Source organism: Pristiophorus japonicus, chromosome 2 (assembly GCF_044704955.1).
Source record: "Pristiophorus japonicus isolate sPriJap1 chromosome 2, sPriJap1.hap1, whole genome shotgun sequence".
Lineage (NCBI taxonomy): Eukaryota > Metazoa > Chordata > Chondrichthyes > Pristiophoridae > Pristiophorus > Pristiophorus japonicus.
Genome location: NC_091978.1, coordinates 174,194,414 through 174,216,923, shown reverse-complemented (window position 1 = coordinate 174,216,923; position 22,510 = coordinate 174,194,414). Strand labels below are relative to the sequence as shown.

The 22,510-nt window shown below is 44.7% G+C and overlaps 1 protein-coding gene across 1 annotated transcript in view; it reads right to left on the bottom strand.

Annotated features, from left to right (window-relative positions):
* Nucleotides 1-22,510, bottom strand: part of pds5a (PDS5 cohesin associated factor A) — a 271,909-nt gene that overhangs the window by 10,588 nt on the left and 238,811 nt on the right. The window contains exons 25-27 of the mRNA XM_070860770.1: nt 11,796-11,915; nt 10,489-10,551; nt 9,263-9,408 (exon numbers count right to left, since the gene is read on the bottom strand). Coding sequence (XP_070716871.1) covers nt 9,263-9,408; nt 10,489-10,551; nt 11,796-11,915 — 329 coding nt within the window. The remainder of the gene's footprint in view (nt 1-9,262; nt 9,409-10,488; nt 10,552-11,795; nt 11,916-22,510) is intronic.

Sequence of the window (22,510 nt, the reverse complement as noted above, 5' to 3'; positions counted from 1 at the left end):
CGCATGTGAGGGAGAAGGTAAGTCCTGAAAATACATCGTGGCCCTTCAAATCAACCTGCTGCCTGGCCTGCTATGTGTGAGACTACTCATGCCATCCATCCTGCCCCCTCCTGTGCTGCTAAACATTTGACTGTTCTGATATCTTTTGCAGATGATGATGCCAATCGTGAAGATCCAGTAGAAGAATCAGAAGAACCAGATGCGGTCGATCCAGACCAAGGGTGGCTGCAGGCGTTGACTGAAATGTCTTCAGGGGAGACCTTCGAACAATATCTGTAAGCCCACATTAGTGGACATCAGTGTTTCAAACCCTTGCATAGGTTCTGGTTCCACCTTCCATGGTTTCAGATTCCGACGTCGTGGGTCCCAGTGGTGTTGCTGGTGTAATGCAGCAATTTACACCCAGTGCCTCACGGTCCCAGCCTGTGCCTCCCACTGGAGTGGTGCCGGATGCAAGATCCAGGGCCGCACCGTTCCAGCCTGCGCCTCCCACTCGAGTGCTGCTGTTTGGAACACCCAGGGTCCCACCGTCCCAGCCCGCGCCTCCCAGTGGAGTGGTGCCGCAAAACAGACCCAGGCAGAGAAGGAGATTGGAAACACGCTCTCCTGAGATGCAGCATGCAACAGATGTGGCTCAGGTTGTGGAGAGCAATGACCTTACCCGCTCACTAGTGGGCAGCGTCAGTGCAGTAGGTGACGAGGTAATGGTTCTGACAGGAGAAATAGCAGCAATGACACGGAAATGAGGGAATGTCCGAGGGAGTACAAGTGATGGCACAGGCCGTCAGGGAGGGCCTGGGTGAGGTAGCTGCTGCAATAAGGGCACACAGCTCGGCTAATCAAATGACACCTCCATGAAGAAGTGAACATTCACCGAGATGTAGATGAGAGATGGTTGCAGCCTTTCTTTGCTACTTTTGTTCTTGTTCTTGATGTAACTGTAGTAACTTTTTTCAAACTGAACTTGTTTTGTAAATTTTGTAACTTTACAACTTATAAGTGATCTAAGGGTTTTTAAATGATTTTATAGTGTAAATGCTCTCACATTTTGTAACTTATTTAATTTTTCACCTAAAAAGTGATCTTGAAGTTTAAGTGATCTTAAGAGTGTAAGATTTTTCACATCAAAATTGTTTTGTAACTTTTGTAACTTTACAAGTTTATAAGTGATCTTAAAGTTTTTAAAAAGTGATCTTAAAGAGTCATATTAAAAGGAAAGTTTGATGCAACAAATATTTTATTACACTGTCAACTTTTCAATAAAATATTTTTTCATTAAAACTGAATCATGTTCTATTAATACAACACAACATAGGAACAACTCCAAAAAATAAACATGTCTCCTGTCACAGAGCCCTCAGGCATCAGTAGTTGAAGCGTTCACGGATGAGCTGCTGGCGCAGGGCTCGAGCAATCGTTAAAGGAGCACGATGGGCGGCCCTCATCCGACCTCGCGCTCCGGCATCAGCACTTGCATGCTTTCCTGATCGTCGTCATCATCCTGCCCTTCCAAATTACTATCATCAGGCACTCTCCCTTCATGTGGGTCTTCTGGTTCCACTACCAGCTCCTGCTGCCTCATGATGGCTAAATTATGCAGCATGCAGCACACAACAGTGAAGTGACCGACAATCTGAGGAGAGTATTGCAAGTGTCCCCCGGAATGGTCCAGGCATCGGAAACGCTGTTTCAAGATGCCAATGGTCCTCTATATGATGCTACGCGTCGCAATGTACGACATGTTGTATTGATGGTCAGCTTCCGTCCGTGTTACGCGCAGGGGCATCATGAGCCAGGTGGCGAGGCCGTACCCCTTGTCTCCCAGTGGCCAGCTCTGCCCTTCTGGCTGCTGCTCAAACATGTTAGATATAATGCTGTCGCGTAGGATGAACGCATCATGGGTGCTGCCAGGGTATCTCGCATCGACTGACATGATGCGCTGCTTATTGTCACACACGAGCTGCACATTAATGGAGTGGAAACCTTTTCTATTCCTGCACTGCTCGGAATCCTCCACAGGTGCTCGCAAGGCTATGTGGGTACAATTAATGCAGCCCTGTACCTTTGGGAAGCCAGCAATCCTGAAGAAGCCCACAGCCCTGTCATGGATCGCTTGTGCGGTCATTGGGAAATTGAAGAAGTCATTCCTCCGAGCATACAGTGCAGCCGTGACCTGGTAAACGCAGGGCATGTATTGCACGTTGAGAGATGGCGCACACATCTCCAGTTGTAGCTTGAAATGATCCCGAGGCATAGAAGGAAAGTGCAGCTGTAACCTTCACTTCAACAGACAAGGCAGTCGGTGTTCTGTTTCTCGGCTGTAAATCTGCTCTCAGCATATCACAGATCTCAATGACAACTTCTCTGCGGAAACGCAGCCTTTTCACACAATCAGCCTCGCTCATGTCCAGGCACGAACGCCTGGCTCGATGTTGCCGGCATGGCTATAGTCTTCTGCCCATCAGCCTACGGGCTATGACGTTCCTGGTGCAGTGAGCTCTAATCAATTCTCTCCTATGCAGTGAATTGATGGAGAACCATTGCATAATCCGTGGTGTTGATAATGCAGCACCCATACTTGAAGTAAAAATTAAACTTTTAAACGTGCTGGCTGCTCTCCCTCCTGGTGCTTTGTATGCTGCCCCTATCCCCTGGCCGAACGGCCTAACTCTTCTTCGGCTCGGAGCCTGCTGCCGCCACCGGATTGTACTACTGTCGGCTTAAGCCACCCCTATGCCCTGGCCGAACGGCCTAACTCTTCTTCGCAGCTCGGAGCCTGCTGCTGCTGCTTCAGACAGGTAGGAAAATTAAATATATTTTTTATTTGCTTTATTTATCATTTATTATTCATGATGGCACTTCATTTGTAGAAGTGAAGTGTTAAATGCTTGTAAAATTCCCTGACTTCACTTTAACTCCCCCCCGCACCCCCACCCCACCCCGCTATCTCTCGGTCCCTGCGCCTAATTTCTAAAGTGTAGAAAAATCTACTTACTCCATTCTAAGTTAGTTTGGAGTAAGTTTTCGCGGCCTTAAACTTGCAAAACAGGTGTAAATGACTGGACATGCCCCCTTTTGGAAAAAAAACCTGTTCTAAAATGAAACTATTCTAACTCACTAGAACTGGAGTAAACTAAATGCAGAGAACTGCAATTTCTAAGATGCTCCATTCTAAACTAGTTGCTCAAAAAAAATAGGAGCAACTCAGGCCAAAACTTGAGCCCATTATCTCCAATTCCATGAGCTATCTTGTGTAGTAACCTTTATTGTGGCACCTTAGCGAATGTCTTTTGGAAATCCAAAGATACTACGTACACTGGTTCCTCTTTATCCATCCTGCTAGTTACATCCTCAAAAATGCCAAACACGATTTCCCTTTCATAAAACCATGTTGACTCTGTCTAATCAGGTTATGATTTTCTAAGTGCCCTGATACCACTTCCTTAACAATAGATTCCAGTATTTTCCCGATGACTGATGTCAGACTAACTGGCCTGTAGTTCAGTCTTCTCGCTCCCTCCTTTCTTGAATAACGGTGTTACATTTGCTAGCTTCTAATCCGCTGGGTCTGTTCTAGAATCTAGGGAATTTTGGAAAATCAAAACCAATGGATCCACTATCTCTGCAGCCACCTCTTTTAGAACCAGAGGATGTAGGCTGTCCGGTCCAGGGAATTTGTCGGCTTTTTGTCCCATTAGTTTCTCTAGTAGTTTTTCTCCACTTACTCTTTCCTTAGTTATCTTCTTACACTTTATGTATTTATAAAACATTTTGGGGTTTTCCTTGATTTTACTTGCCAGTATTTTTTCATGCATTCTCTTTGCTTTCCTAATTTCCCTTTTAATTTCACCCCTGCACTTTCTATACTCCTCTAAAACATTAAAACGGACTACAAAAGCTTCTATAGATATGTAAAGAGAAAAAGATTAGTAAAGACAAACGTAGGTCCCCTGCAGTCACAATCAGGGGAAGTCATAACGGGGAACAAAGAAATGGCAGACCAATTGAACAAGTACTTTGGTTCGGTATTTACTAAGGAAGACACAAACAACCTTCCGGATATAAAAGAGATCAGAGGGTCTAGTAAGAAGGAGGAACTGAGGGAAATCCTTATTAGTCGGGAAATTGTGTTGGGGAAATTGATGCGATTGAAGGCCGATAAATCCCCAGGGCCTGATGGTCTGCATCCCAGAGCACTTAAGGAGATGGCCTTGAAAATAGCGGATGCATTGACAGTCATTTTCCAACATTCCATAGACTCTGGCTCAGTTCCTATGGAGTGAAGGGTAGCCAATGTAACCCCACTTTTTAAAAAATATAGCGGATGCATTGACAGTCATTTTCCAACATTCCATAGACTCTGGCTCAGTTCCTATGGAGTGAAGGGTAGCCAATGTAACCCCACTTTTTAAAAAAGGAGGGAGAGAGAAAACAGGCAATTATAGACTGGTCAGCCTGACATCGGTAGTGGGTAAAATGATGGAATCAATTATTAAGGATGTCATAGCAGCGCATTTGGAAAGAGGTGACATGATAGGTCCAAGTCAGCATGGATTTGTGAAAGGGAAACCATGCTCGACAAATCTTCTGGAATTTTTTGAGGATGTTTCCAGTAGAGTGGACAAGGGAGAACCAGTTGATGTGGTGTATTTGGACTTTCAGAAGGCTTTCGACAAGGTCCCACACAAGAGATTAATATGTGCAAAGTTAAAGCACATGGGATTGGGGGTAGTGTGCTGATGTGGATTGAGAACTGGTTGGCAGACAGGAAGCAAAGAGTAGGAGTAAATGGGTACTTTTCAGAATGGCAGGCAGTGACTAGTGGGGTACCGCAAGGTTCTGTGCTGGGGCCCCAGCTGTTTACATTGTACATGAATGATTTAGACGAGGGGATTAAATGTAGTATCTCCAAATTTGCGGATGACACTAAGTTGGGTGGCAGTGTGAGCTGTGAGGAGGATGCTATGAGGCTGCAGAGTGACTTGGATAGGTTAGGTGAGTGGGCAAATGCATGGCAGATGAAGTATAATGTGGATAAATGTGAGGTTATCTACTTTGGTGGTAAAAACAGAGAGACAGACTATTATCTGAATGGTGATAGATTAGGAAAAGGGGAGGTGCAACGAGACCTGGGTGTCATGGTTCATCAGTCATTGAAGGTTGGCATGCAGGTACAGCAGGCGGTTAAGAAAGCAAATGGCATGTTGGCCTTCATAACGAGGGGATTTGAGTACTGGGGCAGGGAGGTGTTACTACAGTTGTACAGGGCTTTGGTGAGACCACACCTGGAGTATTGTGTACAGTTTTGGTCTCCTAACCTGAGGAAGGACATTCTTGCTATTGAGGGAGTGCAGCGAAGGTTCACCAGACTGATTCCCGGGATGGCGGGACTGACCTATCAAGAAAGACTGGATCAACTGGGTTTGTATTCACTGGCGTTCAGAAGAATGAGAGGGGATCACATAGAAACGTTTAAAATTCTGATGGGTTTAGACAGATTAGATGCAGGAAGAATGTTCCCAATGTTGGGGAAGTCCAGAACCAGGGGTCACAGTCTAAGGATAAGAGGTAAGCCATTTAGGACCGAGATGAGGAGAAACTTCTTCACCCAGACAGTGGTGAACCTGTGGAATTCTCTACCACAGAAAGTTGTTGAGGCCAATTCACTAAATATATTCAAAAAGGAGTTCGATGTAGTCCTTACTACTAGGGGAAATCAAGGGGTATGGCGAGAAAGCAGGAATGGGGTACTGAAGTTGCATGTTCAGCCATGAACTCATTGAATGGCGGTGCAGGCTTGAAGGGCCAAATGGCCTACTCCTGCACCTTTTCTATGTTTCTAGGCTTTCTGCAGTATTTAGCTCTCGGTATCTGACATAAGCTTCCCTTTTTTGCCTTATCCTACCCTGTATGCCCCATGGGGGCTCTAGATTTGTTAGTCCCATCCTTTTTCTTTGTGGGAGCATATTTGCTCTGAATCTTCACTATCTCCTCCTTGAATGCCTCTCACTGCTCTGACACTGATTTACCTTCAAGTAGCTGTTTCCAGACTACTTTTGCTAAATCACATCTCAGCTTGGTAAAATTGGCCTTTTCCCAATTAAGAACTTTTACTCCTAGTCTAGCTTTGTCCATTTCCATAACTATGCTAAATCTAACTGAATAATGATCACTGCCACCAAATGTTCTCCTTCACTGCTCTAGCCTCCCTCTTTCTGTGCAATACGTTCGCAAGATATCTTGCAAACGTTTTCTTGTATTCCTTTTTGCAGCTCGCGTTCTTTGATTCGCGTTCAGCTACCAATCTGCTCAACCACACCCTCACCACTATCTCTGATGCCCTCATCCGTATTAAAACCATTACTCGCTCTCACCCTGGCCGTTCCCCTTGGTACGGCCCTCATCTTCGCTCCCTTAAGTCCAAAGGTCACAGACTTAGATAGATATGGCGAACAACTGGCTTTAGCCATTCACCGCCACATCAGGCTGGACCACATAAAGCATGATCGGGCCCTACTCATCTGCCAAAACTGCTCATTATTCCAGGACGATAATGGAATGCAAACACCCGGCCTCTTTTCTCTACTGCAAACCATCTTCTTAAACCTCTCTCCGAAGTCTCCGCCACCCTCACCTCCAACAACAAGTGCGAGGAGTTCATGGAATTCGTTGTCTCCAAGATTGAGAACCTCCGATCTGCTGCCTCAACCACTTCCCTTCCTTCCCCTAACCCACTGAGCCAAAGTTCCTCCAAGGTTCACTGTCGCCCTAGCCCTGAACTCGCATCATTCTCCAGTTTACTCTGGTCTCACTTCATGACCTTTCCATGCTCATCTTGTCCACCGAGACCCACTTCCTGCTCCTTCGACCCTATTCCCACTAAACTGCTGACCACGCAACTTCCTTTTCTGTCTCCCATGTTAGCTGATATTGTTAACGGTTCTCCCTCCTTAGGTACTGTCGCCCTCTCCTCAATAAACCAACCCTTCACCCCGCCGACCTTGCAAACTACTGCCCCATCTCCAACATCTCTTTACTTTCCAATGTGATAAATGCAGTATAATGTGGATAAATGTGAGGTTATCCATTTTGGGGGCAAAAACACAAAGGCAGAATATTATCTAAATGGTGGCAGATTAGGAAAAGGGGAGGTGCAACGAGACCTGGGTGTCATGGTTCATCAGTCACTGAAAGTGGGCACGCAGGTACAGCAGGCGGTGAAGAAGGCAAATGGTATGTTGGCCTTCATAGCTAGGGGATTTGAATATTGGAGCAGGGAGGTCTTACTGCAGTTGTACAGGGCCTTAGTGAGGCCTCACCTGGAATAGTGTGTTCAGTTTTGGTCTCCTAATCTGAGGAAGGACGTTCTTGTTATTGAGGGAGTGCAGCGAAGGTTCACCAGACTGATTCCAGGGATGGCTGGACTGTCATATGAGGAGAGACTGGATCAACTGGGCCTTTATTCACTGGAGTTTAGAAGGATGAGAGGGGATTTCATAGAAACGTATAAGATTCTGACAGGACTGGACATGTTAGATGCGGGAAGAACGTTCCCGATGTTCAGGAAGTCCAGCACCAGGGGACATAATCTTAGGATAAGGGGTAGGCCATTTAGGACTGAGATGAGGAGAAACTTCTTCACTCAAAGAGTTGTTAACCTGTGGAATTCCCTGCCGCAGAGAGTTGTTGATGCCAGTTCATTGGATATATTCAAGAGGGACTTTGATATGGCCTTCATGGCTAAGGGGATCAAGGGGTATGGAGAGAAAGCAGGAAAGGGGTATTGAGGGAATAATCAGCCATGATCTTATTGAATGGCGGTGCAGGCTCGAAGGGCCGAATGTGCTACTCCCGCACCTATTTTCTATGTTTCTATGTAACTTCCCTTTCCTCTCCAAAGTCTTTGAGCGTGTTGTCACCTCCCAAATCCATGCTCATCTTTCCTGGAACTCCATGTTGAATCCCTCCAATCAGGCTTCCACCCCTGCCAGTGTACTGAAAAGGCCCTCATCAAGGTCACAAATGACATCCTTTGTGACTGTGACTAAGGTAAACTATCACTCCTCGATCTGTCTGCAGCCGTTGACACGGTTGACCACTCCATCCGCCTCCAATGACTCTCCACCATCGACCAGCTGGGTGGGACTGCAGTCGTCTGGTTCCATTGTTATCGATCTAACCGTGGCCAGAGAATCACCTCTTCCCATTACCTCCGAGGTCCCCTGAAGGATCTATCCTTGGCTCCCTCCTATTTCTCATCTACATGCTGCCCCTTGATAACATCATCCAAAAACATAGCATCAGTTTCCATATGTATGCTGATGACACCCAGCTTTGGGTAGACTGAAGCCAGTCTTGGGTCCCCGCCACAAACTCCGTTCCCCAGCCACTGACTCCATTCCTCTCTCTAGCATCTTGGTTCGCAACCGTGGTGTCATATTTGACCCTAAAATGAGCTTCTAACCACATATCCACGCCATAACTAAGACCGCATATTTCCACCTCTAACATCGCCTGTCTCCACACCTGCCTCAGCTCATCTGCTACTGAAACCCTCATCCATGCCTTTGTTACCTCGAGACTTGATTAACCCAACTCACTCCTGGCTGGCCTCTCACGTACTACCCTACGTAAACTTGAGGTCTTCCAAAACTTGGTTGCCCGTGTCATAACTCGTACCGAGTCCCGTTCACCCATCATCCCTGCATTCACTGACCTTCATCGGGTCCCGGTGAGCAACACCTCGGTTTTAAAATTCTCATCCTTGTTTTCAAATCCCTCCATGGCCTCTCCCCTCCCGATATCTGTAATCTTCTCCAGCCCCACAAACCCCCCCACCTGAGATAGCTACGCACCTCTAATTCTGGCCTCTTGAGCATCCCTGATTTTAATAGCACAACCATTGGTGGCCTTGCCTTCAACCGCCTCGGCCCTGAGCTCTGGAAATCCGTCTCTAAACCTCGCCATCCCGCTATCCTCACTCAAGGCGCTCCTTAAAACCTACCTCTTTGATCAAGTCTGCCATAATTTCTCCTTACATGGCTCGGTGTCAAATACTGCTTTATAACACTGCTGTAAAGTGCCTGAGGATGTTTTACTACGATAAAGGCTCTATATAAATACAAGTTGTTGCTGTTGGCTGTTCTTTATCTCTCTCCCAATCCATGGGAACGCGACCATTTCCAACAGGAGAAACAAATGTTCAGTAATTTAACATCCAGCCAAATCTTTTGTTCTACAACAAAGTGGAGTAGTGCCTTACCTTCCCCTGTTTGCAGTTGGTGAGCTGGGTTCGGAGTTTCCACTGAAATTGCTTCCCGTCTCTAACCCTGGAGTTCTGTTTTGTGGTCTTCTACCAGCAGTTGACAAAGGTTTGTTTACCGTACCCAATACACTAGCTGGTTTGGGCTGAGAAAAATATTGTTAAGATACCATGTGTCAATCAACACAAAAAGTAAGTGTCTTTCAGATATACAAACACATTTTATACACTGTGTAGAAACTGGAATTTATCAGGTATTGGAATCTGCAGGTGCCACAAATGCAGCCCAAGTTCTTTTCAACTGAAAGAATTGCTGGAATGATTATCTGTAGAATCCTCCGGCTGGTGCTTTTTCCACAACATTGAAATCAATTTTTAACATAAACAGACGACTGCAAATGCATGGCATAAGAGGTCATATACATGTTGTTACATGTTTAAAAATGGGTACAGTCACAATACACTATATCTGATAGCACAACACTTTAACACCAAAAACTAGATCAAACAGCAAGGGACGGAAACTTGCAAATAAGCAAACTATTTATTCCCATTTTTAAAAGTTACAGTAGGATTGAAGTGTTCGCAATCTAACCAAGAAATCAGTATAGCTCATTTTAAATTGGTATAAAATTCAAAGTGCTCTGTTCTTTCACAAATTCTTTAGGCACAAACTCCCTACACACACAAACTGAATCTTTGCCTAATGCAAAATGGATTCCCTGGAGGATCTGAAAGGTAGGGGAGCATGAGGGAGGGAGAGTGCGAGATAACACGTGAAAGGTAATTTTCATGCACGTGCCAACATATAATTGCACAAGCATTGATAGAAGCCTGAGAAGCAAATTGTTTCTCCATCTTCTGAGCCATTTGTGTTTAAAGAAGCTGAAAATAATCTAAAAATAGAAAAGTAAATATTCAATGCTTTTGTTTTGCAGGTAATTTTTTTGTTGCTGAATTTTCATACACTAAGATGCCACTGTTGTAAAATTAAACACTTGGTACTTTTGGTTCTCCAGTATCAATATCAAAACTCACAATAAGGGACAGCATGGGCCAGATGTAAAGCCTATTTTGTGTTAAGAATAACCTCAACCTCAGAGGAACAGTCCAAGCACTGTGTTAATATTTTCCACTTTCCACAACAGTAATGCCAATTTGCATTGGGAATTGTGGGTAGTTTTATATTGTGGACCTGCAGCAATGAGAACTGGGTTAAGACTTACCTTCCCTGTGAGTAATAGCGTCTTTGCTTCATCTGACAAGTAGCACTTGTTATTGCAGGAATCCTAAGCAAAGAAACATTTATCAATAATAATATATTTGCAAGTGTGGCACAAAATACCTTAATCGTAGAATCAATGCTATAATGGAGGATAATTAAAAAGGCTAGCACTCATTAATAATCTTTTTATTTTGTTACAATAGCAAGTTATTTCCTCCTTCTGCCACAGAACCTCCTCATTGTGTACACTACTCCATTATCTTGCTTGTCCAGTTAAACTCTTTTTAGGTCTTTATCAATCACATTCTGGCCATGAAATAATACATATCTGACACAATTAGCCATTTTCTAATTGTCTCTCTCTGTGGTTCACTTGGATGAATTGCAAGGAACAGCAGGACATGTTCTGCATCCTACCGTTCCATGGTGCAACACTTTTAGTGCACCAACACAATGTGCCACCAAATTTCCTCGATAGTTTATATTTTAAGTCATTACCAAAATTGAAAAATCATAAAATGCACCTTCCAACACACAGTAAATAAAAATGAACATGTGCTTTCTTAGATAATTTTTCAGCGACTGAATGCATGAACTTGACTATCAACTGATATTTTAATTAATAGCTAAATGCTAATATTGATCTGCTGTTTGATCTTTGATTGGCTGAAAACAGAGTTACCAATATTTTTCCACAGGTAAATTGTCATGGTCTTATTCACAAATGGAAGAGCACCTAAAGGTGGGACAGCATAATTCCTGGGATAGAGTTCCTTTGAACTCTAGAATGTGTTACACGGTTGTCAGCAGTTCATCACTTCACAGTGAAAATCCTATTTACTTTCAAAGAAGTGTGCTTGTGTGGTTGTTGAGTGAAGACTTGATAAATACCCCACAGATAGTCTTGTATATGAAAAATGGACAACTGAATGAAATACTGGAAGGCAGTACACTCACGATGAGCAGTGAAAAGGGAAGAAAATCTGGTGAAAGCCTACATTGATATTGTTGCAACATCGTATAACAAAAATCTCGTGTTAACCTGCGCCACCCCGTCCTCCCAGCGAGTGAGTTTGCAAGCTGATCTTCCCTCACCATCGCTGGGAATGTTTCCCATGCCACCTGCCGAGTCTTCCCCACCCACTGGTAACATTTTCCACCTTCCCGCTCAGAAAGTCTCCAATCTCACCCTTCTACGAAGAGACTTGTTCAGCTTTGCTCCTGCTGGTGGGAGTCTGCCATTCCAATACCCTCCCTTTACAAGAATATTTAAAGCCCGACTTTAAGACATAAAATAACTAAAGTTACTTTGTCAGGTGGGGTGAAGAACTTGGCTGGCAGTACAGGATCCTTTGGAGAGTCCAGGTTATATGTCGTACTTTTGCTTGTGATGACATTAAGAGCCACATCACAAACTATGTAGAGTTTCTGCAAATAAAAACAGAAATAAGAAAAGCACAATGAACAGCAAAATATGTCATGTTACAAAGGTGCTGAAAAATATTTGTATTCCAAATTTAAAATAAGCCGCAGCATTTTCAACACTATTGGATCTCCCGTGGGATTGTCCATGGCAAGTTGGAGTAGATGTGGTTTTCTAATGGCACCACAGGCCATGTTCCATCAAGCATCACTCTACTGCTAAGGTGAAGCTGTTTGGAATCCGGCTTGCTCTTTGAAAGCCACATGGCCTAAATGCTGTAAACAGAGACATCCTGAAATCAATTAGAAGGCAATTATGGCAATTTGTAGATTCTTGTATCTACCCAGCATCAGAAGAAACCAGCAGAAAATGACTGAACTTTTTTCTGCCCTTTTTAAAAATACAACATATGGAATGCCAGCACAGGCTTGACAGGCTGCATGCTGTAACCAATCTATGATTCTAACTGAATACTTCACAAAATGTGTGATCTAAACTGTGGCAATTCATCAAAATGTTACATACATACATGTAGTGTATGTACACTATTATATATCAAAATCATTAGATGGCTCATCGCATTCCTTTTCAAAATACAAGAACCACCCTTCAATCAAAATCTCCTGTGCCTTTTTCTTTTAAAATAAAAATAGAAAATGCTGGATATACTCAGGTCAGGCAGCATCTGCAGAGAGCAGTTCTTATGAAGGGTCATCGAGCTGAAACATTAACTGTGTTTCTCTCTCCACAGTTGCTGCCCGACCTGCTGAGTTTTTCTTGCATTTTCTGTTTTTATTTCAGATTTCCAGCATCTGCAGTATTTTGCTTTTGCCGTTTTCATTTTAAGTGTTCACATTTACCTGCAATGTGCTTACGATGTTAAAAAGCCAGGTCACAAAATAGAATACAAGAACATAAGAATTAGGAGTTGGCCACATGGACCTTCAAGCTGCTCCACCATTCAATAAGATCATGGCTGATCTTCGACCTCAACTCCACTTTCCTGCCCGATTCCCATATCCCTCGATTCCCCTCGAGTCCAAAACTCTATCGCAGACTTGAATATACAGGCAACTCTCGATTATCTGTACACGGATCCAACGGGAAACCATTGTAATGGGATTTTAAATTCTGTTGCTAACAAATGAAAAGACAGCTTCAAATAATTTGGAAAAATCGCCTTCCAAACACTGCTCATTTGTATTTGCTCATTCTCTCTCTCACATACTCACTCACCGTAAAAATCACCTTCCTCTGCCCTTGCTTTGCTGGTGTGTGTGCGTGCTGCTGCAGCCGCTGTCTCTCGCGGCCGCTGCTGACGTTGGGAACGGGGGCAGGGCTGGCACCGGGTTCCAGGCACAGAACCTGTACATGTTTGCTGATCATGTCCATCTTTTGTTACTGTTTGTAGCTGATTGTATTGATTCATTAAAGTTTTAACTTATAAATGTAAACTCGCCCCAACGATTGTATTTATTCATTAAAGTTTTAACTTTAAAATGTAGACTCACCCTAACGGAAAAATCGTTTACCCGGAATAGCCAATCCCCGAGGTACCCGGATAATCGAGAGTTGCCTGTACTCAACGACTCAGCATCCACTGCCCAAAGATTCACAACCCTCTAAGTGAAGAAATTCCTCCTCATCTTAGTTTTAAATGACCTGCCTTTTTATCCTGAGACCATGCCCCCTCTCCAGCCAGGGGAAAACAAACTTTCAGCATCTACCGTCAATCCCCCTCAGAATCTTATATGTTTCAATGATATCACCTCTCATTTTTTTAAACTCGGGAGAGTATGGGCCCAATCTACTTAATCTCTCCTCATAGGACAATCCTCTCATCCCAGAGATCAACCTAGTGAACAGTTGTTGCATCGCCTTTAAGGCATGTATGTCCTTTCTCAAATAAGCAGACAAAAACTGTGCACAGTATTCCAGGTGTGGTTTCACTAAAGCTCTGTACAACTGCAACAAGACTTCCATACTCTTGAACTCCAAACCCCTTGCAATAAAGGCAAACATGCAATGTGCCTTCCTAATTGCTTGCTGCACATACATGCTAACTTTCTGTGGTTCCTTATGAGGACATCTCAAACGGTGGTATAGTGATTATGTTACTGGACGAGTAATCCAGAGGCCTGGACTAATGATCTGGAAACTTGAGTTCAAATCCCACCATGGCAGCTGGGGAATTTTAATTCAGTTAATTAAATAAATTACCACTTCATGACCATGAAACTACCAGATTGTCGTAAAAAACCATCTTGGTTCAGTAATGTCCTTTACCTGTTCTGACCTATGTGTGACTCCAGACTCACAGCAATGTGGTTGACTCTTAAATGCCCTCTGAAATGGCCCAGCAAGCCACTTAGTTGTATTCAAGAGGGCAATTAGGAATGGGCAATAAATGCTAGCCTTGCCAGTGATGGCCACATCCCAGGAACGAATAAAAACAAACTCTGAGCACCAACATTTAATAGTTTCTCACCATTAAAAAAAAAAGGTGAATAACCTCACATTTCCCCGCATTACATTCCCCACTCACTTAATCTGTTTATATCCTCTTTGAGTCCTCCTCACAGGTTACGTTCCAACCTAGCTTTGGTATCATGAGCAAACGTGGATACCTTGCTTTATCCAAGTCATTAATACATATTGTAAATAGCTGAGGCCCAAGCACTGATTCCTGCGGCACCCCACTATTTACAGCCTGCCAACCGGAAAATGACCGTTTATCCCTACTCTCTGTTTTCTGTCCATTAACCAATCCTCTATCCATGCTATTACCCCCCCCGCCCCCCCCACCAGCACTTATCTAGCGTAGCAACCTTTTATGTGCCACCTTATCAAATGCCTTTTGGAAATCCAAAAGATACTACATCCACTGGTTCTCCTTTATTTACCCTACTGGTTATATTTTCAAAAAACACTATTTCTCTTTCATAAAGCCATTTTGACTCTACTTAATCATATTATGATTTTCTAAGTGCCCTGTTACCACTTCCTTAATAATGCAATCCAGCATGTCCCACCGACTGATGTCAGGCTAACTGGCATGTAATTCCCCATTTTCTTGCCTTTCTTGAATAGCGGAGTTATATTTGCTACCTTCCAATCCACTGGGATCGTTCTAGAATCTAGGAAATTTTGGAAGATCACAACCAATGCATCCACCATCTCTGCAGCTATCTCTTTTAGAATCCTAGGATGTAGGCCATCAGGTCCAGGGGATTTGTCAGCTTTTAGTCCCATTAGTTTCTCAAGTCCTTTTTCTCTACTGATATTAATTATTTTTAAGTTCCTCACACTTAATAGCCCCATGGTTCTCCGCTATTTTTGGTAGAAACATACAAACATAGAAAATAGGTGCAGGAGCAGGCCATTCAGCCCTTCTAGCCTGCACCGCCATTCAATGAGTTCATGGCTGAACATGAAACTTCAGTTCCCCCCTCCTGCTTTCTCGCCATAACCCTTGATCCCCCGAGTAGTAAGGACTTCATCTAACTCCCTTTTGAATATATTTAGTGAATTGGCCTCAACTACTTTCTGTGGTAGAGAATTCCACAGGTTCACCACTCTCTGGGTGAAGAAGTTTCTCCTCATCTCGGTCCTAAATGGCTTACCCCTTATCCTCAGACTGTGACCCCTGGTTCTGGACTTCCCCAATTGGGAACATTCTTCCTGCATCTAACCTGTCTAAACCCGTCAGAATTTTAAACGTTTCCATGAGGTCCCCTCTCATTCTTCTGAACTCCAGTGAATACAAGCCCAGTTGATCCAGTCTTTCTTGATAGGTCAGTCCCGCCATCCCGGGAATCAGTCTGGTGAATCTTCGCTGCACTCCCTCAATAGCAAGAATGTCCTTCCTCAAGTTAGGAGACCAAAACTGTACACAATACTCCAGGTGTGGCCTCACCAAGGCCCTGTACAACTGTAGCAACACCTCCCTGCCCCTGTATTCAAATCCCCTCGCTATGAAGGCCAACATGCCATTTGCTTTCTTAACCGCCTGCTGTACCTGCATGCTAACCTTCAATGACTGATGTACCATGACACCCAGGTCTCGTTGCACCTTCCCTTTTCCTAATCTGTCACCATTCAGATAATAGTCTGTCTCTCTGTTTTTACCACCAAAGTGGATAACCTCACATTTATCCACATTATACTTCATCTGCCATGCATTTGCCCACTCACCTAACCTATCCAAGTCACTCTGCAGCCTAATAGCTTCCTCCTCGCAGCTCACACTGCCACCCAACTTAGTGTCATCCGCAAATTTGGAGATACTGCATTTAATCCCCTCGTCTAAATCATTAATGTACAATGTAAACAGCTGGGGCCCCAGCACAGAACCTTGCGGCACCCCACTAGTCACTGCCTGCCATTCTGAAAAGTACCCGTTTACTCCTACTCTTTGCTTCCTGTCTGACAACCAGTTCTCAATCCACGTCAGCACACTACCCCCCCAATCCCATGTGCTTTAACTTTGCACATTAATCTCTTGTGTGGGACCTTGTCGAAAGCCTTCTGAAAGTCCAAATATACCACATCAACTGGTTCTCCTTTGTCCACTTTACTGGAAACATCCTCAAAAAATTCCAGAAGATTTGTCAAGCATGATTTCCCTTTCACAAATCCATGCTGACTTGGACCTATCATGTCACCATTTTCCAAATGCGCTGCTATGACATCCTTAATAATTGATTCCATCATTTTACCCACTACTGAGGTCAGGCTGACCGGTCTATAATTCCCTGTTTTCTCTCTCCCTCCTTTGTGTCTTCTACTGTGAAGACAGATAAAAAATATTTGTTTAAAGTGTCTGCCATTTGCTTATTCCTCATTATTATTTCACCTGTCTCCGCCACGAAGGGATTACCACTTACTTTTGCTACTCTCTTTCTTTTTACATACTTGTAGAAGCTCTCTACATTTCTTGCTAGTTTACTCTCTATCGATCTTTTCCCTTTTTAATCAATATTTTGGTCACCCGTTGCTGGTTTCTAAAGCTCTCCCAATCCTCAGGCTCACTACTCTTGTTCGTAACATTATATGCCTCTTCTTTTAATCTAATACTCTCCTTAATTTCTTCAGTTTGCCACGGATGGATCACTTTTCCTGTGGAGTTCTTATTTTTCAATGGAATGTATATACGTTGAGAATTTTGAAATATTTCTTTATATGTTTGTCACTGCTTAACTACTGTCATAAGTTTTTAATCTAATTTCCCAATCTACCTTAGCTAATCCGCTCCTCATTCTTTATGTTTAAGACTCTCATTTCCGACTAAAGTATTTCACTCTCAAATTCAACATGAAATTTTATCATATTATGATCACTCTTCCCCAGAGGATCCTTTACTATATTACTAATTAAACCTGTCTCATTACACAATACAAGATCTAAAATAGATCCAAAAAGCAGTAGCTGTAAATGTACATAAGAGTTTTCAATCGGCATGCATCTACACACAGAACCACTGGTTATTTCCCTCCCTCCAAAATAAAGTGCCTCTCGTAAGACTTCAATGAATTGAATCATTTGCATTGTAAATTGACACCTAAATTAGGTATCAAATTGGGACTGAAGAAGAGACATTGGAGCAGTGGGATGGGGTAGTTTTTGGTTGTATTGGGGGAGCCATGTCTAACTGCCTCCTCAGCCTAGGAAAATTGGAATCCAACCTTCCCTTTGGCCACTTTCAAAGCACTTGTCCCCAATCTCCCCGCAGGGTCCCACCATCAGCTTTTCTCCCAATACATCTACACAGTATCAGTTGTGGCTCAGTGGGTAGCACACTCGTCTCTGAATCAGTAGGTTGTGGGTTCAAGTCCCACTTCAGGAACTTGAGCACATAAATCTAGGCTGACAGTGAGGGAGTGCTGCACTGTCAGAAGTGCTGTCTTTCGGATGAGACGTTAAACCGAGGCCCCGTCTGCGCTCTGAGATGGATGTAAAAGATCCTATAACTATTTCAAAGCGAACTGACTATTTGCACTAGGTATTTTAGTGTCCTTTTGCGCCAGTGTACTCTGGACTGCCCCCCACCTCTCGTGCATGCTCAGACTCCGCAAACCCGAAAGTGGGGCCCAGCAACGGCAACATTGTTCCGACTGCATTGACCGAACTTGGAGCTGTGCTGCCGATCTTCTAACCCGACCCCTCCGCTGGGACCTGTGCTGCTGATCGTCCGACCCATCGGCCAATCGCGTTGACCCGACCCGACCCCTGTGTTAATCATGTTTTGAGAATATTGTCCACATAATTTGTTTCATGTCACTTGATTGTCTTAAGAGTGCTGTGTCAATAAATTTCATTAAATTTTTTCCGTGTCATCTGGGTCAGTGACTATTGGCAGCTAATAGGGCTTTTGGGTTAACTTTCGAAAAGCAATGAACTTCGGCTGGGGGCTAAGGAACTTTGGCTAACGGAAGCAGGAACTTGGGCTGGGGGGTGGGGAAGAAATTGGGGGGGGGGGGGGGGGGGAGGGAGACATTTGGGTTGGGGGCAGGAAGGAACTTGAGTGGGGGGGTAGAAGGAACTTGGGCTGGGGGGGCGGGAGAAAGGGGATAGAAGGAACTTGGGCTGGGGTGGGGGGGGAAGAAAGGGGATAGAAGGAACTTGGGCTGGGGGGAGAAGAAAGGGGATAGAAGAAACTGGGGCTGGGGGGGCGGGGGGAGTAAGGTGATCGAAGGAACTTGGGCTGGGGGGAGTAAGGGGATAGAAGGAACTTGGGCTGGGGGGGGGGGCAGGGGAGTAAGGGGATCGAAGGAACTTGGGCTGGGGGGGCGAGTAAGGGGATCGAAGGAACTTGGTCTGCGAGGGCGGGGGGAGAAAGGGGATAGAAGGAACTTGGGCTGCCGGGGCGGGGGGGGGGGGGGGGGCGGGGGGAGGACGGAATTTGGGCTGGGGTGGGAAGAATTTGTTCTGGGGGGGCGGGAGAAGGAGCTTGGGCTGGACTGGGGGGGGGGGGAGCAGGGAAGAGAACGAATGGGCTGAGGGGGAGAGGGGTGAAGGGCTGTGGGGGAAGGAATTTGGGGGCTGGGGGAGGGTGAAAGGAACTTGGGCTGGGGGGGTGGGGGTTGGGGAAGGAACTTGGGTTGGGGGGGGGAAAGGAACTTGGGCTGGGGAGGAAAGGAACTTGGGCTGGGGGGGGGGGAAAGGAACTTGGGCTGGGGAGGAAAGGAACTTGGGCTGGGGAGGAAAGGAACTTGGGCTGGGGAGGAAAGGAACTTGGGCTGGGGAGGAAAGGAACTTGGGCTGGGGAGGAAAGGAACTTGGGCTGGGGAGGAAATGAACTTGGGCTGGGGAGGAAAGGAACTTGGGCTGGGGAGGAAAGGAACTTGGGCTGGGGAGGAAAGGAACTTGGGCTGGGGAGGAAAGGAACTTGGGCTGGGGAGGAAAGGAACTTGGGCTGGGGAGGAAAGGAACTTGGGCTGGGGAGGAAAGGAACTTGGGCTGGGGAGGAAAGGAACTTGGGCTGGGGAGGAAAGGAACTTGGGCTGGGGAGGAAAGGAACTTGGGCTGGGGAGGAAAGGAACTTGGGCTGGGGAGGAAAGGAACTTGGGCTGGGGAGGAAAGGAACTTGGGCTGGGGAGGAAAGGAACTTGGGCTGGGGGGGAAAGGAACTTGGGCTGGGAGGTGGGGGGAGGAAGGAACTTGGGCTGGGGGGTGGGGGGAGGAAGGAACTTAGCTCTATCCTGTCTGGGGTCTGAAGTCAGAATGGCTCGAATTATACTTTGCAAAGTCAATCAGAAATTGGGCTGGACAGTTCCAATTACACATTCCAGAGAAACGTCTGGGTGAGGCTTATCCTCCAAGGGGACCAATTAGCAATCAGGTCATGTGATCATGGAGTGCCAATCAGAGCATTTTTCTAGTGCAAATCGCTACATCCATTTCGAAGAGGAGCAGGCAAGTTATCCCTGGTGTCCTGGCCAATATTTATCCCTCAATCAACATAACAAAAAAACAGATTATCTGGTCCATTATCACATTGCTGTTTGTGGGAGTTTGCTGTGCGCAAGTTGGCTGCGCGTTTCCCACATTACAACAGTGACTACACTTCAAAAGTACTTCATTGGCTGCAAAGCACTTTAAGACATCCGGTGGTTGTGAAAGGCGCTATATAAATACAAGTCATTCTTTTCTTTCACTGTCCCTTTGACATCCTCGTAAACCCCCTCCATTATTGAGCAATATTTTAAAATTAAAAATTCCATTTTAAAACGCTGTCCATGGCAGAATTTGCTTTCAGCAATATGCATATGATTGAGCGGAGACACGAAAAAAAAATCATTTCTCAAAATAGGGGCAATTTTGAGTGCAATCTGCAGCCAATCACCAATTATGCTCAAAGCAGATACTCAACCCCACTGAATGTGGTTGCAATCATCAGTCCCATGATTCACGTATCGTTGAGCATAAAAGTTGCCCCCGCCCCCCCCTTCGAGATTCATATTACGTCGGCCTGAAATGCTTATGACCTTAGTCCTATAGGATCAAGCTGCAATGAAGGATAGGTGCTGTATTGGCTTCAGCTGTAAAGCTTTTCTTAAATTTACAATGAATCCCAATCTCCTTTGAAGTCTCAAGCCACTGCAGAATTCAGAGTCCTGAGAGACAGCTCTGATCAACTAGTCATCTAGATTATGATAAGCAGGTGATTTAATTTGCTGATAGACAGTGGAAAAACAATATGAGGCAAACGGAGATGTATGGTTTACATGCTGAATTTCATGTACTTCTTGTGGAACTCTTGGATCCTGATCTCCCTGAATGCATAGTCTGAATTATGTGTGGAATGGTATTTTGTTTCAATGTAGTTCAGGGCCAGCGAAGTGGACACAGTACTCAAGGTGTGGTCCAAGTAGAACACTGCACAGTTGGGCATGACTTCCTTGATCTATACTGTTTTGGCTATATATTCAGCATTATATCTGCTTTGTTGATTGCTGCTCTGCAGTAGTTGGACACGTCGAGTACTATGTACCGCTACTCCATGATCTCCCTCCACTTCATCGATAATTTTATCAGTACCATTCAAGGAGTATGCACATTACCAGTTTTCTTATGTGCAGTATTAAGTTTCATTTGCCACTGTTGCACCCACTTAGATATTTTACCCAACTCACTTTTTATTTTTCAAGCTCACTCCTGATTGAATTCCTAGTTTATCACCTGCAAATCTGATCAACGTGCAGTTTCTGGATCTAAGTCATTGATTTAAATTAGCAACAGTTGGAGGTTAAAATACTGATCTCTGGGACACTCACTCAGCTCTTATCCTTCAACCAGACATAACTCTCTAACCAGTACGTACTGTTATCTACCTTTCAACTAATTGGTTATTCATTCCCTAAGTTTACCCTGAATCCCCACCACAGAAGCAGTAGTGTGGAATGCCATCAGATACTTTTCAGAAGCCTAGATATGCTACATTGTCGAGCTTTGATGCTACTTCCTCAAAACTTCAAGTCAAGAGGTTGGTCAGGCAGGATTTTCCCTTTCTGATTCCAGGTTGCCTGCTGCTTCATTGGTTATTGTACAGATAAGCAGTTTACACCTGACAAGTAATTCTACTATTTTATTTAATATTGAAAGCAGACCTACAGGTCTGCAATTGTCTGTATCTGCTTTGTTACCCTTTTGAAAAAGACCACATTAGCTGTTTCAATCCACTGGTACCTCCCCCATTATATTCCCTTGTAATGACCGCCAATGTCTCAGAATTTTCATCCTTTGTCTCTCAGTACTTTGAGATAAATATCATCAATTTGAGATTTGAGCCAGTGTTATTTTTCTGCCCAATGAAGTTGAGATGATGTGGCTGCATGTGAAACATCCAGTAAGCCATAGTACAGTAACAGCGGTTCGCTGTTCAACCCTGTATCCCACTACATTTACCTTGACATTGGGTAGGTAAAAGTACACTTTAGTTTGTAGGGGATGCCAAGGTCTCTTAATTAAGTGGCCAAACTGCTTTAAAAAAATCAATTATCTTCGAGAGTAGCAGGTCTGACAAAAATGGCCTGTTAACAATATCTGATGGCTCAGGTTCGAAACAGCTCATTTGGGATTTCCGCTTGTATAAGTTATCACGGGTAATGGTAACATAGCTTTTACACCGCAAATTACTATCAGTAGCCCGATAAAATGCTTAAATTCATAACTATTTCATCGTGTTCATTTTATTTACATCACCAGCTCCCAATTTTAGAGATATCAGCTTTAACAACACAACAAGTAGTAATCTCGGGATTGCTACCAGTGCCACGTGCTAGTCAGAGTAGGAATCGCAGGATAGCGCAGATGAATACGTGGCTTGAGCTGTGGTGCAGCAGGGAGGGATTCAAATTCCTGGGGCATTGGAACCGGTTCTGGGGGAGGTGGGACCAGTACAAACCGGACGGTCTGCACCTGGGCAGGAAAGGAACCAATGTCCTAGGGGGAGTGTTTGCTAGTGCTGTTGGGGAGGAGTTAAACTAATATGGCAGGGGGATGGGAACCAATGCAGGGAGACAGAGGGAGACAAAAGGGAGGCAGAGGCAGGAGACGGAGGGGAGATGGGGGGGCAGAGAGGCCCGGGGCGGGGAACAGG